The 17,301-nt window shown below is 49.1% G+C and overlaps 1 protein-coding gene across 1 annotated transcript in view; it reads right to left on the bottom strand.

Annotated features, from left to right (window-relative positions):
* The window catches only part of CADM1 (cell adhesion molecule 1), a 51,662-nt gene that overhangs the window by 12,593 nt on the left and 21,768 nt on the right, over positions 1-17,301 (bottom strand). Inside the window, exons 7-9 of the mRNA XM_018078646.1 lie at positions 15,809-15,981; positions 11,951-12,022; positions 3,665-3,697 (exon numbers count right to left, since the gene is read on the bottom strand). Coding sequence (XP_017934135.1) covers positions 3,665-3,697; positions 11,951-12,022; positions 15,809-15,981 — 278 coding nt within the window. The remainder of the gene's footprint in view (positions 1-3,664; positions 3,698-11,950; positions 12,023-15,808; positions 15,982-17,301) is intronic.

Genomic DNA, 17,301 nt, shown 5'->3' with positions numbered 1-17,301 from the left:
TGTTGTGAGGCATTTAAATAGGTGGCAAATTACTTCTTGATTTTTCTCATTAAACTTTCATATCGGCTACTAAAGCCCCTCCTTTTCACTTCTGAGGGGATGAATTGAAAGTCTGCCACTACTCCTGCTAGATAAATAAAAAGGAACTTTTCACTAGGCTCCATTTCCCTGGAAATGATAAATCCTTGGTGGGCGCAGCTGGCACAGCGAGCGCGTCCTCAGCCCGACCGGGCACCCGCACGAGGACACTGGCACCCCGGCTCTATTTAGATTTCTATGGGCTCCCACACTACCTCTGTTTTTTAAGGAAAAGCCAATTTCTCTCCCGTCTCAGGCTCTAAATAAGCAATTAGGGATTCCGTTTCATGCGGCGCTCTGTGGTGCCGCGCAGACCCGCAGCGGGCGCAGACAGCGCTGTGATGTTTTATTCAACCGCCCCGAGGACGGGATCTGTAAAATATATTGAGGAACGTATTTACTATTAGCTGTACTTTTAAGTAGGGCATTTCCAAGAGGGAACGAGGCGGCTGGACGGGCAGAGCATAATGGCAATGCAGAAAGCTCTGAGGCTTTTCCCGTAGCACCTGTCAAGGTGTGCGAGCAGCCGGCACCGGGGCACGGCCAGGCTCAGGCTGCAGCCAAGCAAAACCCATTTTCAGTGACTGAGCTATCAAAAAACCCAAAAAGAGCGTAACACAGTAGTGTTACCTGTTCTTGTACCAAACCCTGTTAAGGCCACAATTAAAATCCCACATGGGCCTTCGGGTAAGAATTTCCAGCCTGTAAAATAATTTACCTGCTGCATTATGGGCAAGGTATTTTCTCGTCGCTCTTCATTCGCAACGGGGGTGTTTTCATTATTTTAACCTTCACTCCAGGCTTCCTGCTTTGCCAGCTTCAGAGAAGGTTTTTTTCACCCTACCTTTCCACGAGGATGAGCAAAAATTCTGCCTGTGCTGAGGCAGCAGCGCCTGGTTCCTGCCTTGGTGGGGGAGAGGGGAGCAGCTCTGAGCCCCCCATGGCTGGACAGACGGACAGGGCTGCAAGTGCAATACCCTGTGCCGGCAGCGCCTGCATCCTGGGAGATCCCTCCGAGCTCTTAAAGCTCTCTGCTTACAACAGGACAAGGGGAAAATTTGGGAAAAAGTGGGTAAATGTTCAGCGTGTCCAAGGTCATGGCTGCTTGGAGACGTCCTGCTTGTGTAGGGGGCAAAACGTGAGCTGGGCGTCTCACCTGAGGGGCTCCACAAAGGGCAGCACCTCACGATGTCTGAACTCTCCCGCCCACCGAGGGACAACAGCGGCCAGGACATTAAAAACTGGCCTGTTTATTTTGGTGGGGAGAGGGGCAGGGGAGGAGAAGCAAAAGGGCATGGCAGAAAAAGCGCTTTCTCCCCCAGCTGAGAGGTGCAGATGCTCCCGGCTCCACCAAGCTCTGCCCATTTTCCAGCTCAAACAGTGGGACCTGTGATTTCAGCCTCGCTGGCACCCTGACCCCACAGGGGCACACTGAGAGGGAGGAGGGCTGAAGCTGGGAAACCCCGGCTTCGTGGGGTGCACAAGCCTTCCTGCCGGCCATGACCATGCTGTTATTGGAGCTCTGGCAATGAACAGTGCAGAGAAAGGAGAAAGTGCATCAGAAAATTCACAGTTAAGCTCTCATTTTTCAACAAAAGAGTTAACAATGTTCGTGCGTTAGGTCACTCATGCATCGCTGCCGTCAACTCCATTCCGGGAGGAAACGGGAATGGCAGGGCCTTGGCTACCACTGGGACATGCACACACATACAGGACTCCTTCCCCCCAGTCCTCTAGGATACACTCCAAAACTTTAAATGGCTCAAACCCCCTTTCCCCAATTGAAACATTGTGCTGGCTCCACACTGGCCTTACATTCTGTTTTCTTTGCTAGCAATCTCTTTTTTTTGGTTGGTTTTTGGTTTTGCCTTTTTTGTTTTGTTTTCTTTTTTTTTCTTCCCCCAATTCATTTAAAATTGTTTTTGGAGAAAATCCATTTGGCTGTATTCATGCCCATGCATTTCTAGTCATTCACAGACATGCTCACTCCCATTGGACATCGGAAAGAACAAATGGCCAACATACAGAAACACCTGGTATACTCCATACACACTCCAGCAACACAAGCTTGGAAAGAAATCCAGAGTCTTCACCGGAAAAGCACCCCACGAGGGCAAGCGTGGGAAAATTCAGGACAAACTGGCTGGTTTTAAGGCAGGAAAGTTTGTAGCAGCTCGTTTGACTGGGATGGGTTGTCATTTCAGCTGACCACCTCCTTAGCAGTGATCCCCCTCACAGAAAGGGGAGGTTCAGAGGTCATCCTCAAGTTAAAAACAGGCTTTTTATGGCTTCCCCAGGACAAGGAAAAAGGAGGTAAGGGTTCTGCCTCCCATGCCACCAGTGAGCCTGCCTGGCTTGTCCTCACCACAGAGACTAATGCACGGCTACACTGAGCCTTTCCTAATACTGAGAGACCCAGAAAAGATGTCAGATCATACTGGCACTGGGGCTGCCTGATCCTTCCCAAATTTAGGGATCAATCACAAACCTCCCAATATTGGCTCTGGACATTTAACACACACAGGGAGGTCGTCACGCAGAGAAAACACATGTGTGCCTGAAAGCTTCCCATCTTTACCCTAAGTGGGAAAATGCATCCAAGTAGGTAAGTTACTTGAGACATGAAGGACAAACTCCCCCTCTCTTGACATGGGGCATCACTACTGAACCATTGCTTCACTCAGTCCACCTCTGCCCCCATCCAAGCGACACCTTGAGGGGAGCAGGCAGGAAAACTGGGTACACTGCACCATGGATTTCTGTCAGTAAAAAAAACCCAGTTAATTTATCAGAGTTAAAAGAAACTAAAATAGCAAGGTCCAACATGGTTAGCTGCAATTAAAAATTGTCAGAGGTTTTGGTTCTTTAGCTGAAAAGTGAGCTCGTGCCAAAAAACGAGATGCTCAACTTCCAGCTTGCAGCGCGTACGTAGGCTCGCTGGGGAACGGAGGAAGCTTGGGAAGCTGTCAAGCTGTTAGCTAGACTGCCTCGAGCAGACGAGAAGGGTTACTTTGCTAGACTGCTATGCTGAGAGGAAAGTGTTGCTATTTGTTTTCCCCATCTCCTTCTGCAGTGTAATAACACAAACTTCACTGCCGACCTCCCAGGCGAGCGCTCCTCTGTGGAGCATCCCAGAACCCCCCAAGCTGCCCCACACCGGCAGACCCAGTGGAGGCCCTGTCTTAAAAACTAACTCAGAATGCAAGAAAAATGCTCAAAAATTTAAAATAAAAATAAAAAAAAATTGAATTCCTATGTTGAAAAGCCGGATTTACCTCCCACGTGTGAAGTGATTCTCCCAGCCGATGGGTGGAGAATCACCTGGCACTGCTCAGACCTGGATTCACTTCCATGGGGCTTGGGGCCTGCCTGGCACAGGATGACCGGCTGCGAAGCTCACAGCAGAAATGACAAGAGCAGACAAGACTTTCCAGCCTTAAAACCCATGTTGCATTTATGAGATGAGTCCACCTGAAACACGGTTTTCCCTTGAAGACTCCAGCTCCCTTTTTGGCTCCCCCTTCCCAGGCTTGTCTTGCCACTCAGCAGCGCTGAGAAATAAGATAAACAGGAATGTGATACCAACCGTGAACTGCCGGTTCTGTCGTCGCCGTTGTGTCTACACACGGGAACAGAGGATTGGAGGAAGGGAAGAAACAGGAGGAACAGCATGCAAAAAAAGGGAAAATGGAAAAAATGGAACAGATAATATATGAGCAAGCTTTCAAAGAACATTGCGTGACAAGCAATAATAAAATGAAAGGCAAAAAGCATTTGAAGTGAGTTGCACTGTTTAGAAGACATGCCTCCAGTTCAAAAGCTATGAGCCTGAGGAAAACAGTAAATTTTTCTCTTTTTCCAGGATCTTGCCAGAACAATTACTGGTGGTTGCAAAGTCAGGGGAACAGGAGACAGGGGAGAACACTGACACCAACGCTTTAGTTGGCGGGGACAAAACAGAAGCTCCAGAGCAGGACGAGGAGCCGAGGCTCGACACGTCGCTGTTACTCACTCAAACACTGCCCGCACCAGAGGGCCCGTGGCTGGGGAATGGTCTGCTCCCCCCTCTCCTCCTCCTTCCCAGCCACCACCTGCATGATGCACCATTCTTCCAACAAAAAATGTTCTAGAACTGGCAATTGCAGACAAAGGTTACCAGTCCCCCTGCTGCAGCAGGTACCTGGTTAACAGCTACAGCTAATTAAAATATCCTGAAGTTTTCTTGGCCATTAGTCTGAAGCTGACTCTATTCCATTCAGGCTAAATCCCACTGGGAATTTCTTGAGGGCTGCTGCCTTCCTGATGGAGAGATGCTTTGTCTCTTCGAGGTGTTTGCAACAGGCAGCTTTTAAGACTGACTTGAGTCTGCAGTCTTTTCCTGACAGTTATTTCCTCCACACCAATAGGTCTAAATTATATTTATCCATGTTACCAAAATTCACTGGCTTATTTAGCTGTTGGAGCTGGGGTCATTGGCTAGAGTGGGCTGGCTCCTCAGACCGTGTCACGGACATCCCTGGAGCCAACAGCACAGGCCAGGCTTGGCCCAACCTGCCCGGGTTCGGTGCAGTGTTTGAGTGAGTAAAACCGTGTGAGTGAGCACAGAGAAGGCTCCACTGAGCACCCCTGCACAGCAGCCCAGAGCTTGGGTTTTGTAGCAACGACAGACAATTCACAGCGGCGTTTCCCCTCAGTGACATGCTGGCAGAGAACCCGGGGACGGGCTCCCTGCACGGGCAGAGGCAGCAGTGGAAAAAGGAGGACCCGTTCCTTGGCAATTTAGCTGAGGACAGCTCAGGGCTGAATTTCTGAAGCAGCAGCAAAGACAGGAATCATACAAGGAATACACAATACTTACAGATACAAGGTCTACATGCTTTAATTATGGAAGCAAAACAAATAAACCCTGCACAGTTTAACAAACTGCACCAAGATTTGCATAAGAGATTATCAAGCCATCATTAGCCTGTTTTCACTGCCAACAGAGACTGTTCTCATCTTGGCAACCAAATCTGAGGCACCCTCTAAGAGACTGGCCCTTGTTCTCCTGCAGGAGCTCTGGGGGCTGCAAGGGAACCCTTCCAAAGTCATGAGGAGACCAAGAGCAGGGCTTTGCTTTGGTTTTGGGCAGCAATCCCCAAATGATGCCTCCTTTTAACCAAGCAAATGGTGGAGGGGGAAATGGTGGTGGAGGTGGGGGGGGAAGTTGTTGTTCAGAAGGGGTAAAACTGAGTATTAATTCCTGAGATGGCATCTATAAATAGTCTCAATTTACTGTCTTCCTGAAACAAAAAAAAGTTACATCAGCTTTTACATTAAATAGAGAATCTGCTGGAAGCCAACTTGTATTGACGTGCTGGAAGAGATATTAGTCAAGAAACAGTGCAAACTGGACAGTGCATCTCGCTTCCCTGTCCGGGGACAGAGACCAACAGGTTGCACAAAATAAAGTTCTCAAGCGGTTGTAAGTGCGAACAAATATCCAAGTCAAACAACATGTTGGCTGCAGCTGGAATGACAAAGTTATGATTAGCAAATGGTTTGGATGGTTGCAATAGGAAACACAGACCGGTTAAAGTTTAGAGTGAGCTTTCAGGGAGTCCTGTTCAATCCCAGAGTCTTCTTTGAGCAGAAGGACTGCACACACCAGTGTTCCGAAGGGGAATAATCTTGTATTAAAGAGAGGAACGCCCCAACACAGGCACACTACTGCAGTGGTGTGGCAAAGGAGAGGAAAACTGTCACTGGTGCTTTGGTACCAAACCAGTGCACTCCTGTAAATCCATGTGTGTCCCAGCCCCACTGCTGTCCCTCCTCACCCAGGAAGGAACATTCTGGCCCTACAGTGCTGCTGCTCGGACAACCCCTAACTTTAAACTGGACTGGCTAACTCTGAACGTGCTTTCCTGAATCCCAGGTATGAGCCATCAGCTTCTCCTTTGCTTTCAAGAACAGCCACTCTTCCATGCCAGAGCAGGCAGACAGCACCCCAGGGACCAGCCCTCTGCCCCATGTCCTATAACAAAAAACATCTGTTCTCCTCAAATACTGACCAACAAGAAGTCTTTCAGACATTCCTGACCTAACCAATGTTGAATAAAGCCAAGGAAAGGCTTTGCCATCACCAAAAAGCACAGTTCTAGTCCCTTGCCATCAGTGTGCAGAGCAGCCACACGATCACCCCAGGCTAATGTCTGTAATTTAATATGGAAACTCGGTGATGAAGAACGGGCTGGTTTACCAGGTGTGGCAAAGCCAGGACGTAGAAAGCACATAACTAAAGAGACTCAGCTCTACAGGAGACATTCTATCTTAAGAGCAAACCTTCTCTTCCTGACACCAATCAAGAAGAGAACAAAATGTGCTGTTTGGGGAGAAGCCACACAATGCCATGGCCTTCCAAAATCTCCGTGTACACAAGCTCCCCAGAGGCCTACTTTATAGCTACAGAGGGTACCCAAGGGAAGAACCACCGGCCCCTCCAAAGCTGCAAATTTCACTGTATTGGGATTTCTGTTTAGCACTGCCCACGATGAATGAAGACACCAACACACATCGTCCTGCGACACGACGGTGGAATCTGCCAGCAAAGACAACTCGGACGACACCCACGCTCCAGGCACTCACCACCTCATCAGGCAGCTACACAAGCACACACACATACTTATAAAATCACTGTGTGGAGGCAATCTGGGCAATATTTCCCTCAGTTACAAGCTCCATCGCTGAGCCTCCTCATTTTCTCAAATGGATTCTCTCCAACTTCAAACTGTTTGCAGAGCGTGACAGACCGGGCCCTTTAAACCCGGCCATAATTAGTCCACAGCCTCAAACAGAAACAGCACGATGGAGGAATATTAAAAGCCCAGCAGCAAAATTAAATTCCCCCAGTTGAATGCTGGAGCTGCAGTGCTGCAGCCTTGCGGAGGCATTTGGTGCTGAGGAGCACACTGAGAATTACAGCAGCACATCCACAAAATAACAGCAAAAACACGCTGCTGCCTTTTAAATTTAAAAAGGCTTTAGCAAGTGTAGATATCTACTCAATATATTGCTTTTTAAATTGCTTTCTGAACTGAAACCAAAAGCCAATCTGATCCCTGACGCGTGGAACTCTTATTCTTCCCGATTTTCCAGACTACTTCACATGTGCTGACCAGGGTGAGTTTGAATTCCTGCACGTTGCTGTCTTCGCAGCAGCCTGAGGGACCAGCCTGCAGTGCTGCAAATGGGATTCCTGCTTTAGTTCAGGTCCCCGGGGAGAGTGAAAAGCCCTACAAACCCCTTCCTGGAGTTCCCATGGAACTCCTGCGGGACACCAGCAGAGACATCACATCCCACACCACGTCCACCCTCTCCCTCACCACGTGCTCCTCAGAAGGATGGACGGGGACAACCTTTGCATTCCAAAGCCCCCCCAGCTCGGGGCTGCAACGTGCCCTGGAGACAGCTTGATTTGCAGAGCAGATGTTCCACAGAAATCATCACGATCTGCACGGACGGTGTGTGATCACAACAAAAGCAGTCTGAAATGAGCGCTGTGGCTCCGGCCACGCTTCTGCATGTTTCTCCATACAGATTTGGCTAGATTTTGGTTTGATTTCAATCCCAGGCTTGCACAAGCCTCAGTCTCACGCTTGTGCCAAGCAAGATGATGGTTTGGGCACTGCTTATGCTGTGTCACTGCGGGTAAGGCCAGGTATGACAGTACCTGTCTACTACTAGCTGGATGTGGGCCCCAAAAGACTGAATTTTATTTCCTTTTATTTCCTGTCCCAGACCTGTCAGCTCTGCCTTTAGCCCCTTTAATGCGGGCACATTCTGGATGAAAATGTCAGAAGAGCAGAGAATCATCTTTAAATGAACTTGACATTTTACCAGGGACAGGCAGAAGCTTCAACGTAAAGTGAAAGTTAAATAATAAATAATTTGGGGGAACAAATCCCTGGGCTGCGTCCCTGCACGGTGGTATCAAGCACCTGAACATGTCACAACCCGACAGCAGACCAGGAAAGCTGACAGCAAACTGGGAGCCCTGGCAGCTCCTGCCCATGTGCTCATCTCCCTGTTTGCAGGGTGGGCACTGCAGACTCTGGAAGAGTCCAGACCACCAGGCTGAAGCTGACCACCATCATCCATCTCTGATCTGACTGGGGAGCAAATGTGTTTCTCTTTTACAATTAAATTCCATGTCCCCACCTGCAGCACTCTCACAAGGACCAAGCTTAAGAGCTGATATCCCAACTCAGCATCAATTCCCAGCTCGCTGGCTCCTGCACACCTCCAAACCAAACAGAGCTTGCTGCTGCTTGTACAAATGCTCAGCCTCAGGAAGGAACTCAGAGTGCTTACACAGCACAGGCTTGGTGCTTTCCAGATGTGTTCACTGGAGAGACTGGAGCATCTCTGGGAATTTTCAAGCTAAAACCACTGCCCACAATGTTACGGCCCCCTGAAAGACATAAACACACACTACTCCAAGGGATCAGTGGGGTTTAAGATACACTCTAACCTGACATTCCAGGAAGGACACTGGGAGCCCCCAGCTTGTTGCTAATGCTGCTGCAAAGGATGGAGAGCAGGGGCTTTGCAGGGTCAGCAGCACCCGCTGCACGGCTGGAAACACTGGCAACCTGCACACGTGTCACACCCCCAGGTCTCCACCAAAAGTGCTGCCAAGACACCTGTGTGATCCACCTGCGGAGAAAGCACGGGAAATGCAAATCTGCACCTGCAAATGGTGCCCTGGATCCCTGGAGGTCGATGTGCCAGGTGGGCCAGGAGGCAGCGAGGGGGCTGGGAAAGGCAAATGCTCCGTGCTGTGCTCCGAGATGAGGACTGGGCTGTGATTAAGGACCTTTATCTCCCAGGAAACAACAGCTGTCCAAGCCCAGCATTTCAAGGAGCGACTCCAGGGTAATTCAAATGATGCCGTTTGCTCTGCTGTATCGTATTGTACATCTTAATGAAGAAAGCCACAAGGACAATTTGAACTGATAAAAAAGGGCTCAGCAGTGATAACGGCTGAAACACCAAAGGATGGCCGGAATATCAATGGCACTGGAGGATACATGGAAAAGATCAAGCTGTCATGCAGAAAATCTTTTCAAGCACCTACACTGAAGTGACAGAGGGAAAGCTCTAAAGGTCGCAGTGTTTGGAAACTTCACCACTGCTCAGCTTGTCCTTCGCTGAAGAAAGCATCAGGTCAGCTTTCCAAGAGCTCCCCCAGAACCTCCCTGCACCAATAAATCAAAAGGACAACTTCCAAGGGCAGAATTTTCTATGGGCACTTGCTAGAAACTGCTTCAGTGCAGTCTCTCCCTGTTTTACTAAATTAAAGCAAGACTGCTGCTTTTCAGAACTACTCCATGGCTTCAGGGGACATGAACTGGGTCAGGATTTTACTAGAACTAGGGGGGAAAAAGGTAAAATAAAATAGATTTCATGCCCCCCCTTATCCTAAGAATCAGATTCCACCAGGCTGGCCCCATATGCCTGGATTGCCAGTGGTTCAGGGAACATCCTGTTGGCTCCCACTGCTCCTCTGTCACACAGGAAGAACAGTGCAGTGTTTGGGTGAGGATGGGAATTAAGGTATCAGCTGTCTCCTGAGGCTTTAAAAAGTGTTCTGACACTACTCTGCTATGTAATTCTAGAGATTATGTTAATTTGACCTCATTTTTTCCAGCTATGAAGTCTCTTAACTACTGAAGGGCAGAAGTCGGTGCCACTCCGCTCTGCCTGGGTGCTGGCTGGAGAAGACACACATACACATCTCTGCATGATGGAGGGAGGTGAAGTGTTGGCTGCTCTGTGTGAGAAAAGCATACTGAACTCACAGGTAGAGGATGGGAAGACACACATCAAGAAGATTCAGTGACAGGGAAGAAAAAAAAAAACTTCTCTTATCAGCATTAATCTTCTTCCGGCATATCGCAAGCAGGAACTGCTGGAATCAGGGAGCAATATCACATTTTCATTACATTTCCAGCCTCCTCAGCAGTTCAGAGCCAAAATAGAAAGGCATCAAGGAGGCGATGGAGACACACTGGGTTCTGCCAACAGAGTCTGAGATCCTCCACCACTGCAAACAAAGGTGAGAGAATGACGTCGGACAGCCCCGCGCTCCTGACCCCGGGGGACCTCTGTCAGGCTGATGACACAGCCACTTCCAACTGCAAGAACCGCCACCACCCTCCCCTTCTCATTTGCAATAAGAAAGACCTGGAAAACTACCGCAGAGGAGAGCCCTACTGAACATCCACAGACCAGCTGCAGCACTTGCAGCACGAGAGCAAATCACCAAACCACTATTCGTTGTGAAAACCAACCGTGACTTGGAAGCCTGACACAGCAGGTGAGGGCAGGTGAGGACAGTGTGGGCTTGGGAAGGCAGTGCTGGAACAATCCCTAAAACCACAGGCTGATAACAACCCAGTTCCCAGGAAAAGGACAGTCGTTAACTTTTGCAGGCACAGAGATTAACTTAAGGGGTTATCCAAGCATCAAGACACACCGTTCCTTTTAGCCTTCCAAAATTCACTGAAAGCACGAGCAATTACCGTCAGACCAAAGAAACTTGTGTACACATCCACGAGCAGCGTGTGGAGACACACGGGCCGAGCTTCTCTGCAAAGGGCTCTTAGGGAGGCTCTGAGAAAGCTCCAACCTCCTCTGAAACGAAAGCTGGTTAAAGTCTAGAAATTAAAACCACGGAAAACAGGAGGGTGGTTCACGGCAGAGCGTCCCAAGCATCCAAAGTGGGGTGCCTGGAGCTGGGTAAGCACCTGCAGGGAGGAAGCAGAGCGTGGCGAGGTCTGGCAGAGCGATGGTTGATGCCGGCGCGTGTTAAGGCACGTTGGGAGAGAGGCTTCGCCTGCGGGGCCCGCCCTGGGTGCAAAAAACCTCGAAAGGAAAGAAGCCACAGAACGCCCCGGGCAGGACGGTGAGAGTCAGCTGAGCGGTGTCATAAAAGCAAATAAAACGTGAAGGCATTTACACAGGGGATGGTTTACAGCAACAGTAAACGTTGTGCCATTAGCTATTCAATGGTCCATCCTCACCTGCCGTTTGTCACCTCTGCCTCAAAAAAAAAAACCCAAACCAAAACAACCCACAAGAAGCAGCAAGAAAAAGCAAAAGCAGCGGTTGGAATAGGAAAGGTCAGAGAAATGACAATGTGAATGGTTACAAATAAATCAGAAAGGTTTTCCTGATGAGTGAGGAGTCGGGTCTGGTGAGGAGGTATGAGGATGTGTCAGAGAGAGGTGTCATGATCTTGCTGGTTGTTTTTATTCATCTTTTCTCGCAAGACAGGGAAAAATCTCACAAGCTGAAAGGCAGCTCCTCAAAAAGGGGCCAATGGACGGCGCTCACTCAATAAAAACAACTGGTGGAATTCCCTTTTCTGGGAGAGTGAGGGAGAGGCTTATCACAGAGAGAGACCAACACCCTGGCATGAGAAAAAACATCTCGAGTCACATCAGGCGAATTAAACTGCTGAAGATCAAACTTTCTGCTATAAATTGCTCAGAAATTGATACTGATGGGGTGGAGGCTGAAACGACTGCCCATGTTAAGTGAGCTCTAAGGCTGTTTGCATCCTGCATGTGAAGTACCCACTGAATTAATACTGGTAACTGAATTAATTGCTCTTCCTGCCATGACAATTCCCGCATTTCAGAAACACCCACGGCAAGGACCATCCGACATGTGGAGCTGCCAGACCAGGGCCTGTGCCATGGGCGTGTTTGAGGGGGGAAAAATACTGCAATGGTTTGTTGTTTTTCCCCAGGCTTCATGCTCTGCTTATATACATAAAAGACAATAAACATTCAGGACATTTCCAATGGTTATGAAGGTACCGTACCTGTGATGGTGGTAGGGATGGTGGTGGTAGTGGTGGTGGTTGTTGTGGGAGGAGGGATAGTTGTGGGGGGATCTGGATAAAATATAAAAAGGAAAATAATAAAAAAGCAAATTAAGAAAAAAAACAAGCAGAACACAACAGTGGTCAATCGTGATCAGAGGAAAACAAGGACGCTAAGAAGCAGGGCAGGGGTTGGGGGCCTTTCCTTGGCTAAATCCCAGGGGGAGAGCCCGGCAGCTGCAGGGGACAGGGGGGTCAGATTCTCCACCTGCAGGGACAGTGGGGGCAGATTCTCCACACCGCTGTGCTTGGGAGCTGTGCCCACGCCTGCTCCGGCTGGAGAACCTGGCCCCAACCTCTCCCCCTTTCTGCCTTCTACAGTGCTAAAAAAAATAAATAAAACCCAGCATAAATTAGTCAATGAGAGAGAGAAATGGAATGGGAGAGGCATAAGGAAAATAAACTGCACGCTTTCCACAACAAAAAGAACAGTTTGCACATACAAGGAGAGACACGGTGGTGCTTTGGTGGTTGTCTACGGATACATTTGCAAATTCAGGTGGGAGGGTTGTGTGAGGGGCCCTGCTGTGCTTCACAGTCTAAACATTAACAGCACATGAACAGATCTCACTGTCTTCCCAGGGCCGTGAACCCCACTGCTCTTCCTCTATGAACACACGGCAGCAGGATGTTAAAAACTACTTCAAAGATGGGAACGAATGCAGAGAAACGACAACATCATCACTGAATATCTATGTCCAGGTATGAGGAATTCCACCAAGGTCTTTTAATTAAAAAAAAGTCAATATTTTTCTGACAATATCAGTTGCACACTCTTGTTTTTGCTACTAGGGCATCGTTAATGAGATGTTTCTCTCTGTGACCATTTCTCAGACGGACCGGACCTGTTGAGATTCAAACCCTGCTGCTCTTTGTGGTATTGATGTTACATACAGGGGCACATCCTCATCAAAACTATCGGGCAGGAGAAGGTAGATGTGAGAAGATGTAAAAGAAAAAATATGTATCAATGCCTAGATGATCAAACTGAATGTGCTAAGTAGTCAGGAAGACTTTGAACTATGGATTCATTCGGCAATAATAGAGCATGAAACCTTTCATGGGCTTTTGATTTTAGGTTTCCTCCGTAGCACGTCAACTATTCCTCACTAATACATCTGCTACTCTTTTATCTCCGAGTGAGCTCTCTCAGATCCCCTAATTAAGATATCTGAACTTTAATTATATGCTACTTCTTTATTATATTTCACCCAGCTTCCCGAAAGTTAAGGAACATCACCTCAGAGCTTGCTGTGTTATGAGCTGTCACTGTCCTTCCCTACATCCCAAGGACCCCAGCCCCTGTGCTTATGGCAGGGCGCTTCTCACTCGCTCCTGATCCATACAGCAACTCGGGAGTGGTGGGGATCCTCACAGCTAAGGCACAGTGGGAAGAGCCCCTGGACACACACCCACCGGCACGGGACAGGCTGTGCCGCGGGCTCTTCCTCCATAAAAGCAAAATAACAAGCTGGTGTGCTAATGGTGCTGAAAGTTTCTATCAAATGTGTCTGCCCACAGGGAGAAAAGCATGAATTTTAGACATAAACACGCCTTCAGCATGTGTGATGTGTTTAGACATCCCCACCCCACGCGGGCAGCTGCGAAGGCGTTGGGCACAGCTCAGCAGTGGCTGCTGGAAGCCGCTTGCATTTCAAATCACTGACCTGCAGAGGTGTCCCTTTGGAATAGGACTACCTGAACCCTGACCCTCCTGGAGCTGTGCCAGACCCTGTTCTGTGACACCCTGGGCGTGGAGTGTCTGTAACTCCACAGTTCCACACTAAGGTGACCTGGGGAGCTCTGCATGGATGAGCGGCCAGAGCTGGCCCTGGTGAGGCACATCCTCCCCCTGACACTCACACAGCACCCAGAGAGACGTGGCTGCACAGACACAGAGCCCAGTGCTTCTGTGGAATTTGCTGCTGGAGGTGGGGAAGGGAGTCAAGGGCTGGAGGCATAGGTGCTCCATCACTGGGTGGGGTGAGACCAGCACGCTGAACTTCCCCTCAGCAGCAGCTCGAGCTGGGCTCTGTGCCAGGAGGCTTCAGCTGATGACCACAGCCCAACCACTCCCTCCCCCACTTCAGATTTCTTCCTTTTAAATTAAGGGTTAAAAGGATTCCTTATGCTGTCCAGAGTGCCAGATCCCACCGGGATGCTCCCAAACATGCAGGAACCGGAGGTGATGGAGAGCTAAACCCTTCTCTGCCCACGAGCAGCCCTCTCCTATGCAGCCAACACGTCTGCCAGAAGCCTGAGCTACAGCCCATAGGTCTCCATCCCCTGGGAACTTGCATCTCCTTCAAAGTAATGCTGTCTTGGGTCTCCTCCCGTGGATTTAATCCCAAGAGGGAGCAGCCCTGAGGAAGTTCTGTGCTGTGTATTCTTGACCTCATCCAAAGTGCAGAGTAATTACCACATGCAAGAGTTACCACAAGCTCTAAACTCCAGGTGAGTAACCTGGGGAGGTTCATCCAGCCCTCCCTTGGCCTAGGACGGGTATGTAGAACCACATAAGGAGGGAAACCTCCTGCCCCACAGCTGCTTTATGGCTGCAGCTTTTGTGGCTTTCATCTCACGGGGGACTGCCTGTGCCCTATTCCAACTGCTTTCCTCCCTACAACACTGCTTGTTTCTTTAAACACTGATGTAAACAAGGGGTTTTTTTATATATTGTGAGCACGCAAATTATCAATCATAAATGCATATCTGACTTAATTTTGTAAATTGGAGTCCTGTGGAGTGAGAGACACCAGAAAAACCACCCGTATGATGTGGCACGTGAGTTTTATGTCAGCTGAAAGCTGTCACTTTGGTATTATCTCAAGTCTTTGGGCAAGTTTTTAAGACTGGGCTTAAAACTGGCATTTGGAGAGGTGTGGGAGGTTCTCTACTGTTTGACTTGATCAGAACAACTACTAGAGAGCCTGGTCTGCAGAGCTTCAGGTGGCTGCTGCTTAGAACAAACTTCAAAGTTACTGTCCCATCTGAGTGGAACTGTAGCATTGTTCAGGTTGGAAAAGACCTTTAAGATCATGAAGTCCAACACCCACCACGAGCTCAGCCCAGCCACACACAACCACTCTTAACAGAGAAAGTTTAAATATGTAGCCTAGGGAACAGCTCATCATTAAAGTAGGGAATTGCTCTGCGAGTGCCTCCTGAATCTCCATTCCATGCAGTGCCTCGTGGCAGGAGCACGAGGTTTACAGCAATGCCAAAGTAACGCAGAGGAACTGAAGAATTAAAGCAGGTACTTAATAGCACTTTAAAAGATGCTGAGGCATGTTTTAGTGGCTGCCCAGCTGCACAGACAGGCTTAAGGCACCTCATTCTTCCAGTTTATTTACTGGTTTGTAATTGTCTGGGAACGCTGGCTGATTCCTCGGTAATTTAAATTGCTAATGGAAGGCTCAGAACCCTCTGGACCATTGCTCAAGCCACTGGAAGCATTACCAAAAGGACAAGGAATTATCGGAGAAGTCCTAGAACTGCACAGCTCTTGCCATGCCCCTGCTCTGGCTTTTCCTTCTCCCTGACAGCAGAGGTGTGCCAGGGCCAGCCCCGAGGGCGGCTCCAGAGGAGGGAGGTCCCGGAGCCGGGACAGGCTCTGAGCCCCCACAGCACCCCCGGGGGTTCCCAGCCCTGCCCCAGCCCGGCACAGCGTCGGGGCGTCAGGAGCTGCCTGCAAACCTGGCACCAAGCAAACGTTAAGTTCTGTCACAGCTTTCCGAGCAGGGCATGTTGCAATCACGTGTAAACGAGTCTAGAAGAACGGTGGTTTTTCTCACGTACCGTATACAAACAGCATGTAATCCGCATGTGATTTCCCCACCGCGTTGGAAGCCTCACAGCGGTATGTACCATTATCTGTTTTGTTTAGGTTACTAATGAGAAGGTTTGAACCAGACACTACAACGTGTTGAGGCATCTCATCATCTACTCTTAACCACCTCATGTCCGTAGGCCTACAGAGGAGGGAGAAAAAGAAACAGTCACATTACTATTTTCCTATGGTCAAGATGGCATCTTCAATAGTTCATCCACAGACAGAAAGCCCAAACCAAGAAAAACTGTAAAGAAACAACACATACTTTTTTGCACTACTCAAGCCCAGATGCTGTCGGGCTTCCTCAATTTAAATTTATTTTAACCCAACAGGAAACTGTATCCAGACCTTAAATTTTCTGAAAACACTAATGCAAGCAGGAAGAAAGTTCATTAGTGGTTAATCATTCGCTTACTCAGCAAACCTGAAAGCTCTGAGGCTACAGACTGTGTGCATCCACGGGGTGCTCTGAGGGCAGAGCTGGACAGCAGAACAAGTACCATTTTGTCACATTTGAACCCTTCCACGAGCGCTGTGATGGACCTGGTAACGCCAGCGGGGGAGTCCCAGCCCTCCTCCTCTCCCCCAACCCCCCTGGCAGCCCCTTCCTGCACCCCCAGGCAGATGGAACCCATGTGAGCAGTGGGCCTGCATTGTTCAGGGAATGAAATGAGCCTCGTTTGTTAGAGCTGGTAAAGAACACGAGTGCTGAGGGGCTTGAGGGGGGTCTTTTTGGTTCGTGGGTTTTTTTTTAAAGTTGTTATTATTATGTCTTTAAGCAGCAGTAAGGGGACAGATCAGCTCTTCCCCAGAAAGAAAAATCCAGCATCCTTCAGGCCACTCAACAGTGAGCTCTTAAAGGGGAGTTTCCTGCAGCACATCTCTCAGCCCACCTGGCTCCAAGGGTGCCAAGTGGGACCTCATGCTGCCAAAGGTATCCTACAGCTTGGGTTTTTCCCAGGGTCCAAAGGGTAGGTGACTCCCATGACACAGAAGCTCTTGAAGCTTCAACATCCCAGCCATGGTGCTAATAATGCCAAGGTTGTGAGTCTGATCCCTGTACAGGCCATTCACTTAAGAGCTGGACTGCATGATCTTTGTGGGTTCTTTCCAACTCAGAATATTCTGTGATTCTAATTTCTTCTTTGCTGCTGCACCATTGGCACACGAGCCATGGTGTGGGCAGCAGAGGCTCCCGAGAGAGCCCAAATGCAGTTTAACCTCAATATGGGTGGGAAGGGTTTGGATGCTCCTGGCTGTGGATTTCAAAAGGCTCTTTGCACTGCAGAGTCCCCAGGTTTCCCAGCTGGTACACGATGCAGCAGCCCCTGCTCAGAGCTGTGTTTCCCTGGATGCCCCACAAGTGACCATTTCAGCATCCTCCCTCTTTTGTCATAGTCTTGGGGGGTTGTGTCTAATCTAACAAAATACCTCTGTTAATGCCAAATAGAAATTTCTC

Source organism: Manacus vitellinus, unplaced genomic scaffold (genome assembly GCF_001715985.3).
Source record: "Manacus vitellinus isolate BGI_N305 unplaced genomic scaffold, ASM171598v3 scaffold_41_pilon, whole genome shotgun sequence".
Classification (NCBI taxonomy): domain Eukaryota; kingdom Metazoa; phylum Chordata; class Aves; order Passeriformes; family Pipridae; genus Manacus; species Manacus vitellinus.
This window is presented reverse-complemented; position numbering and strand designations above follow the sequence as displayed.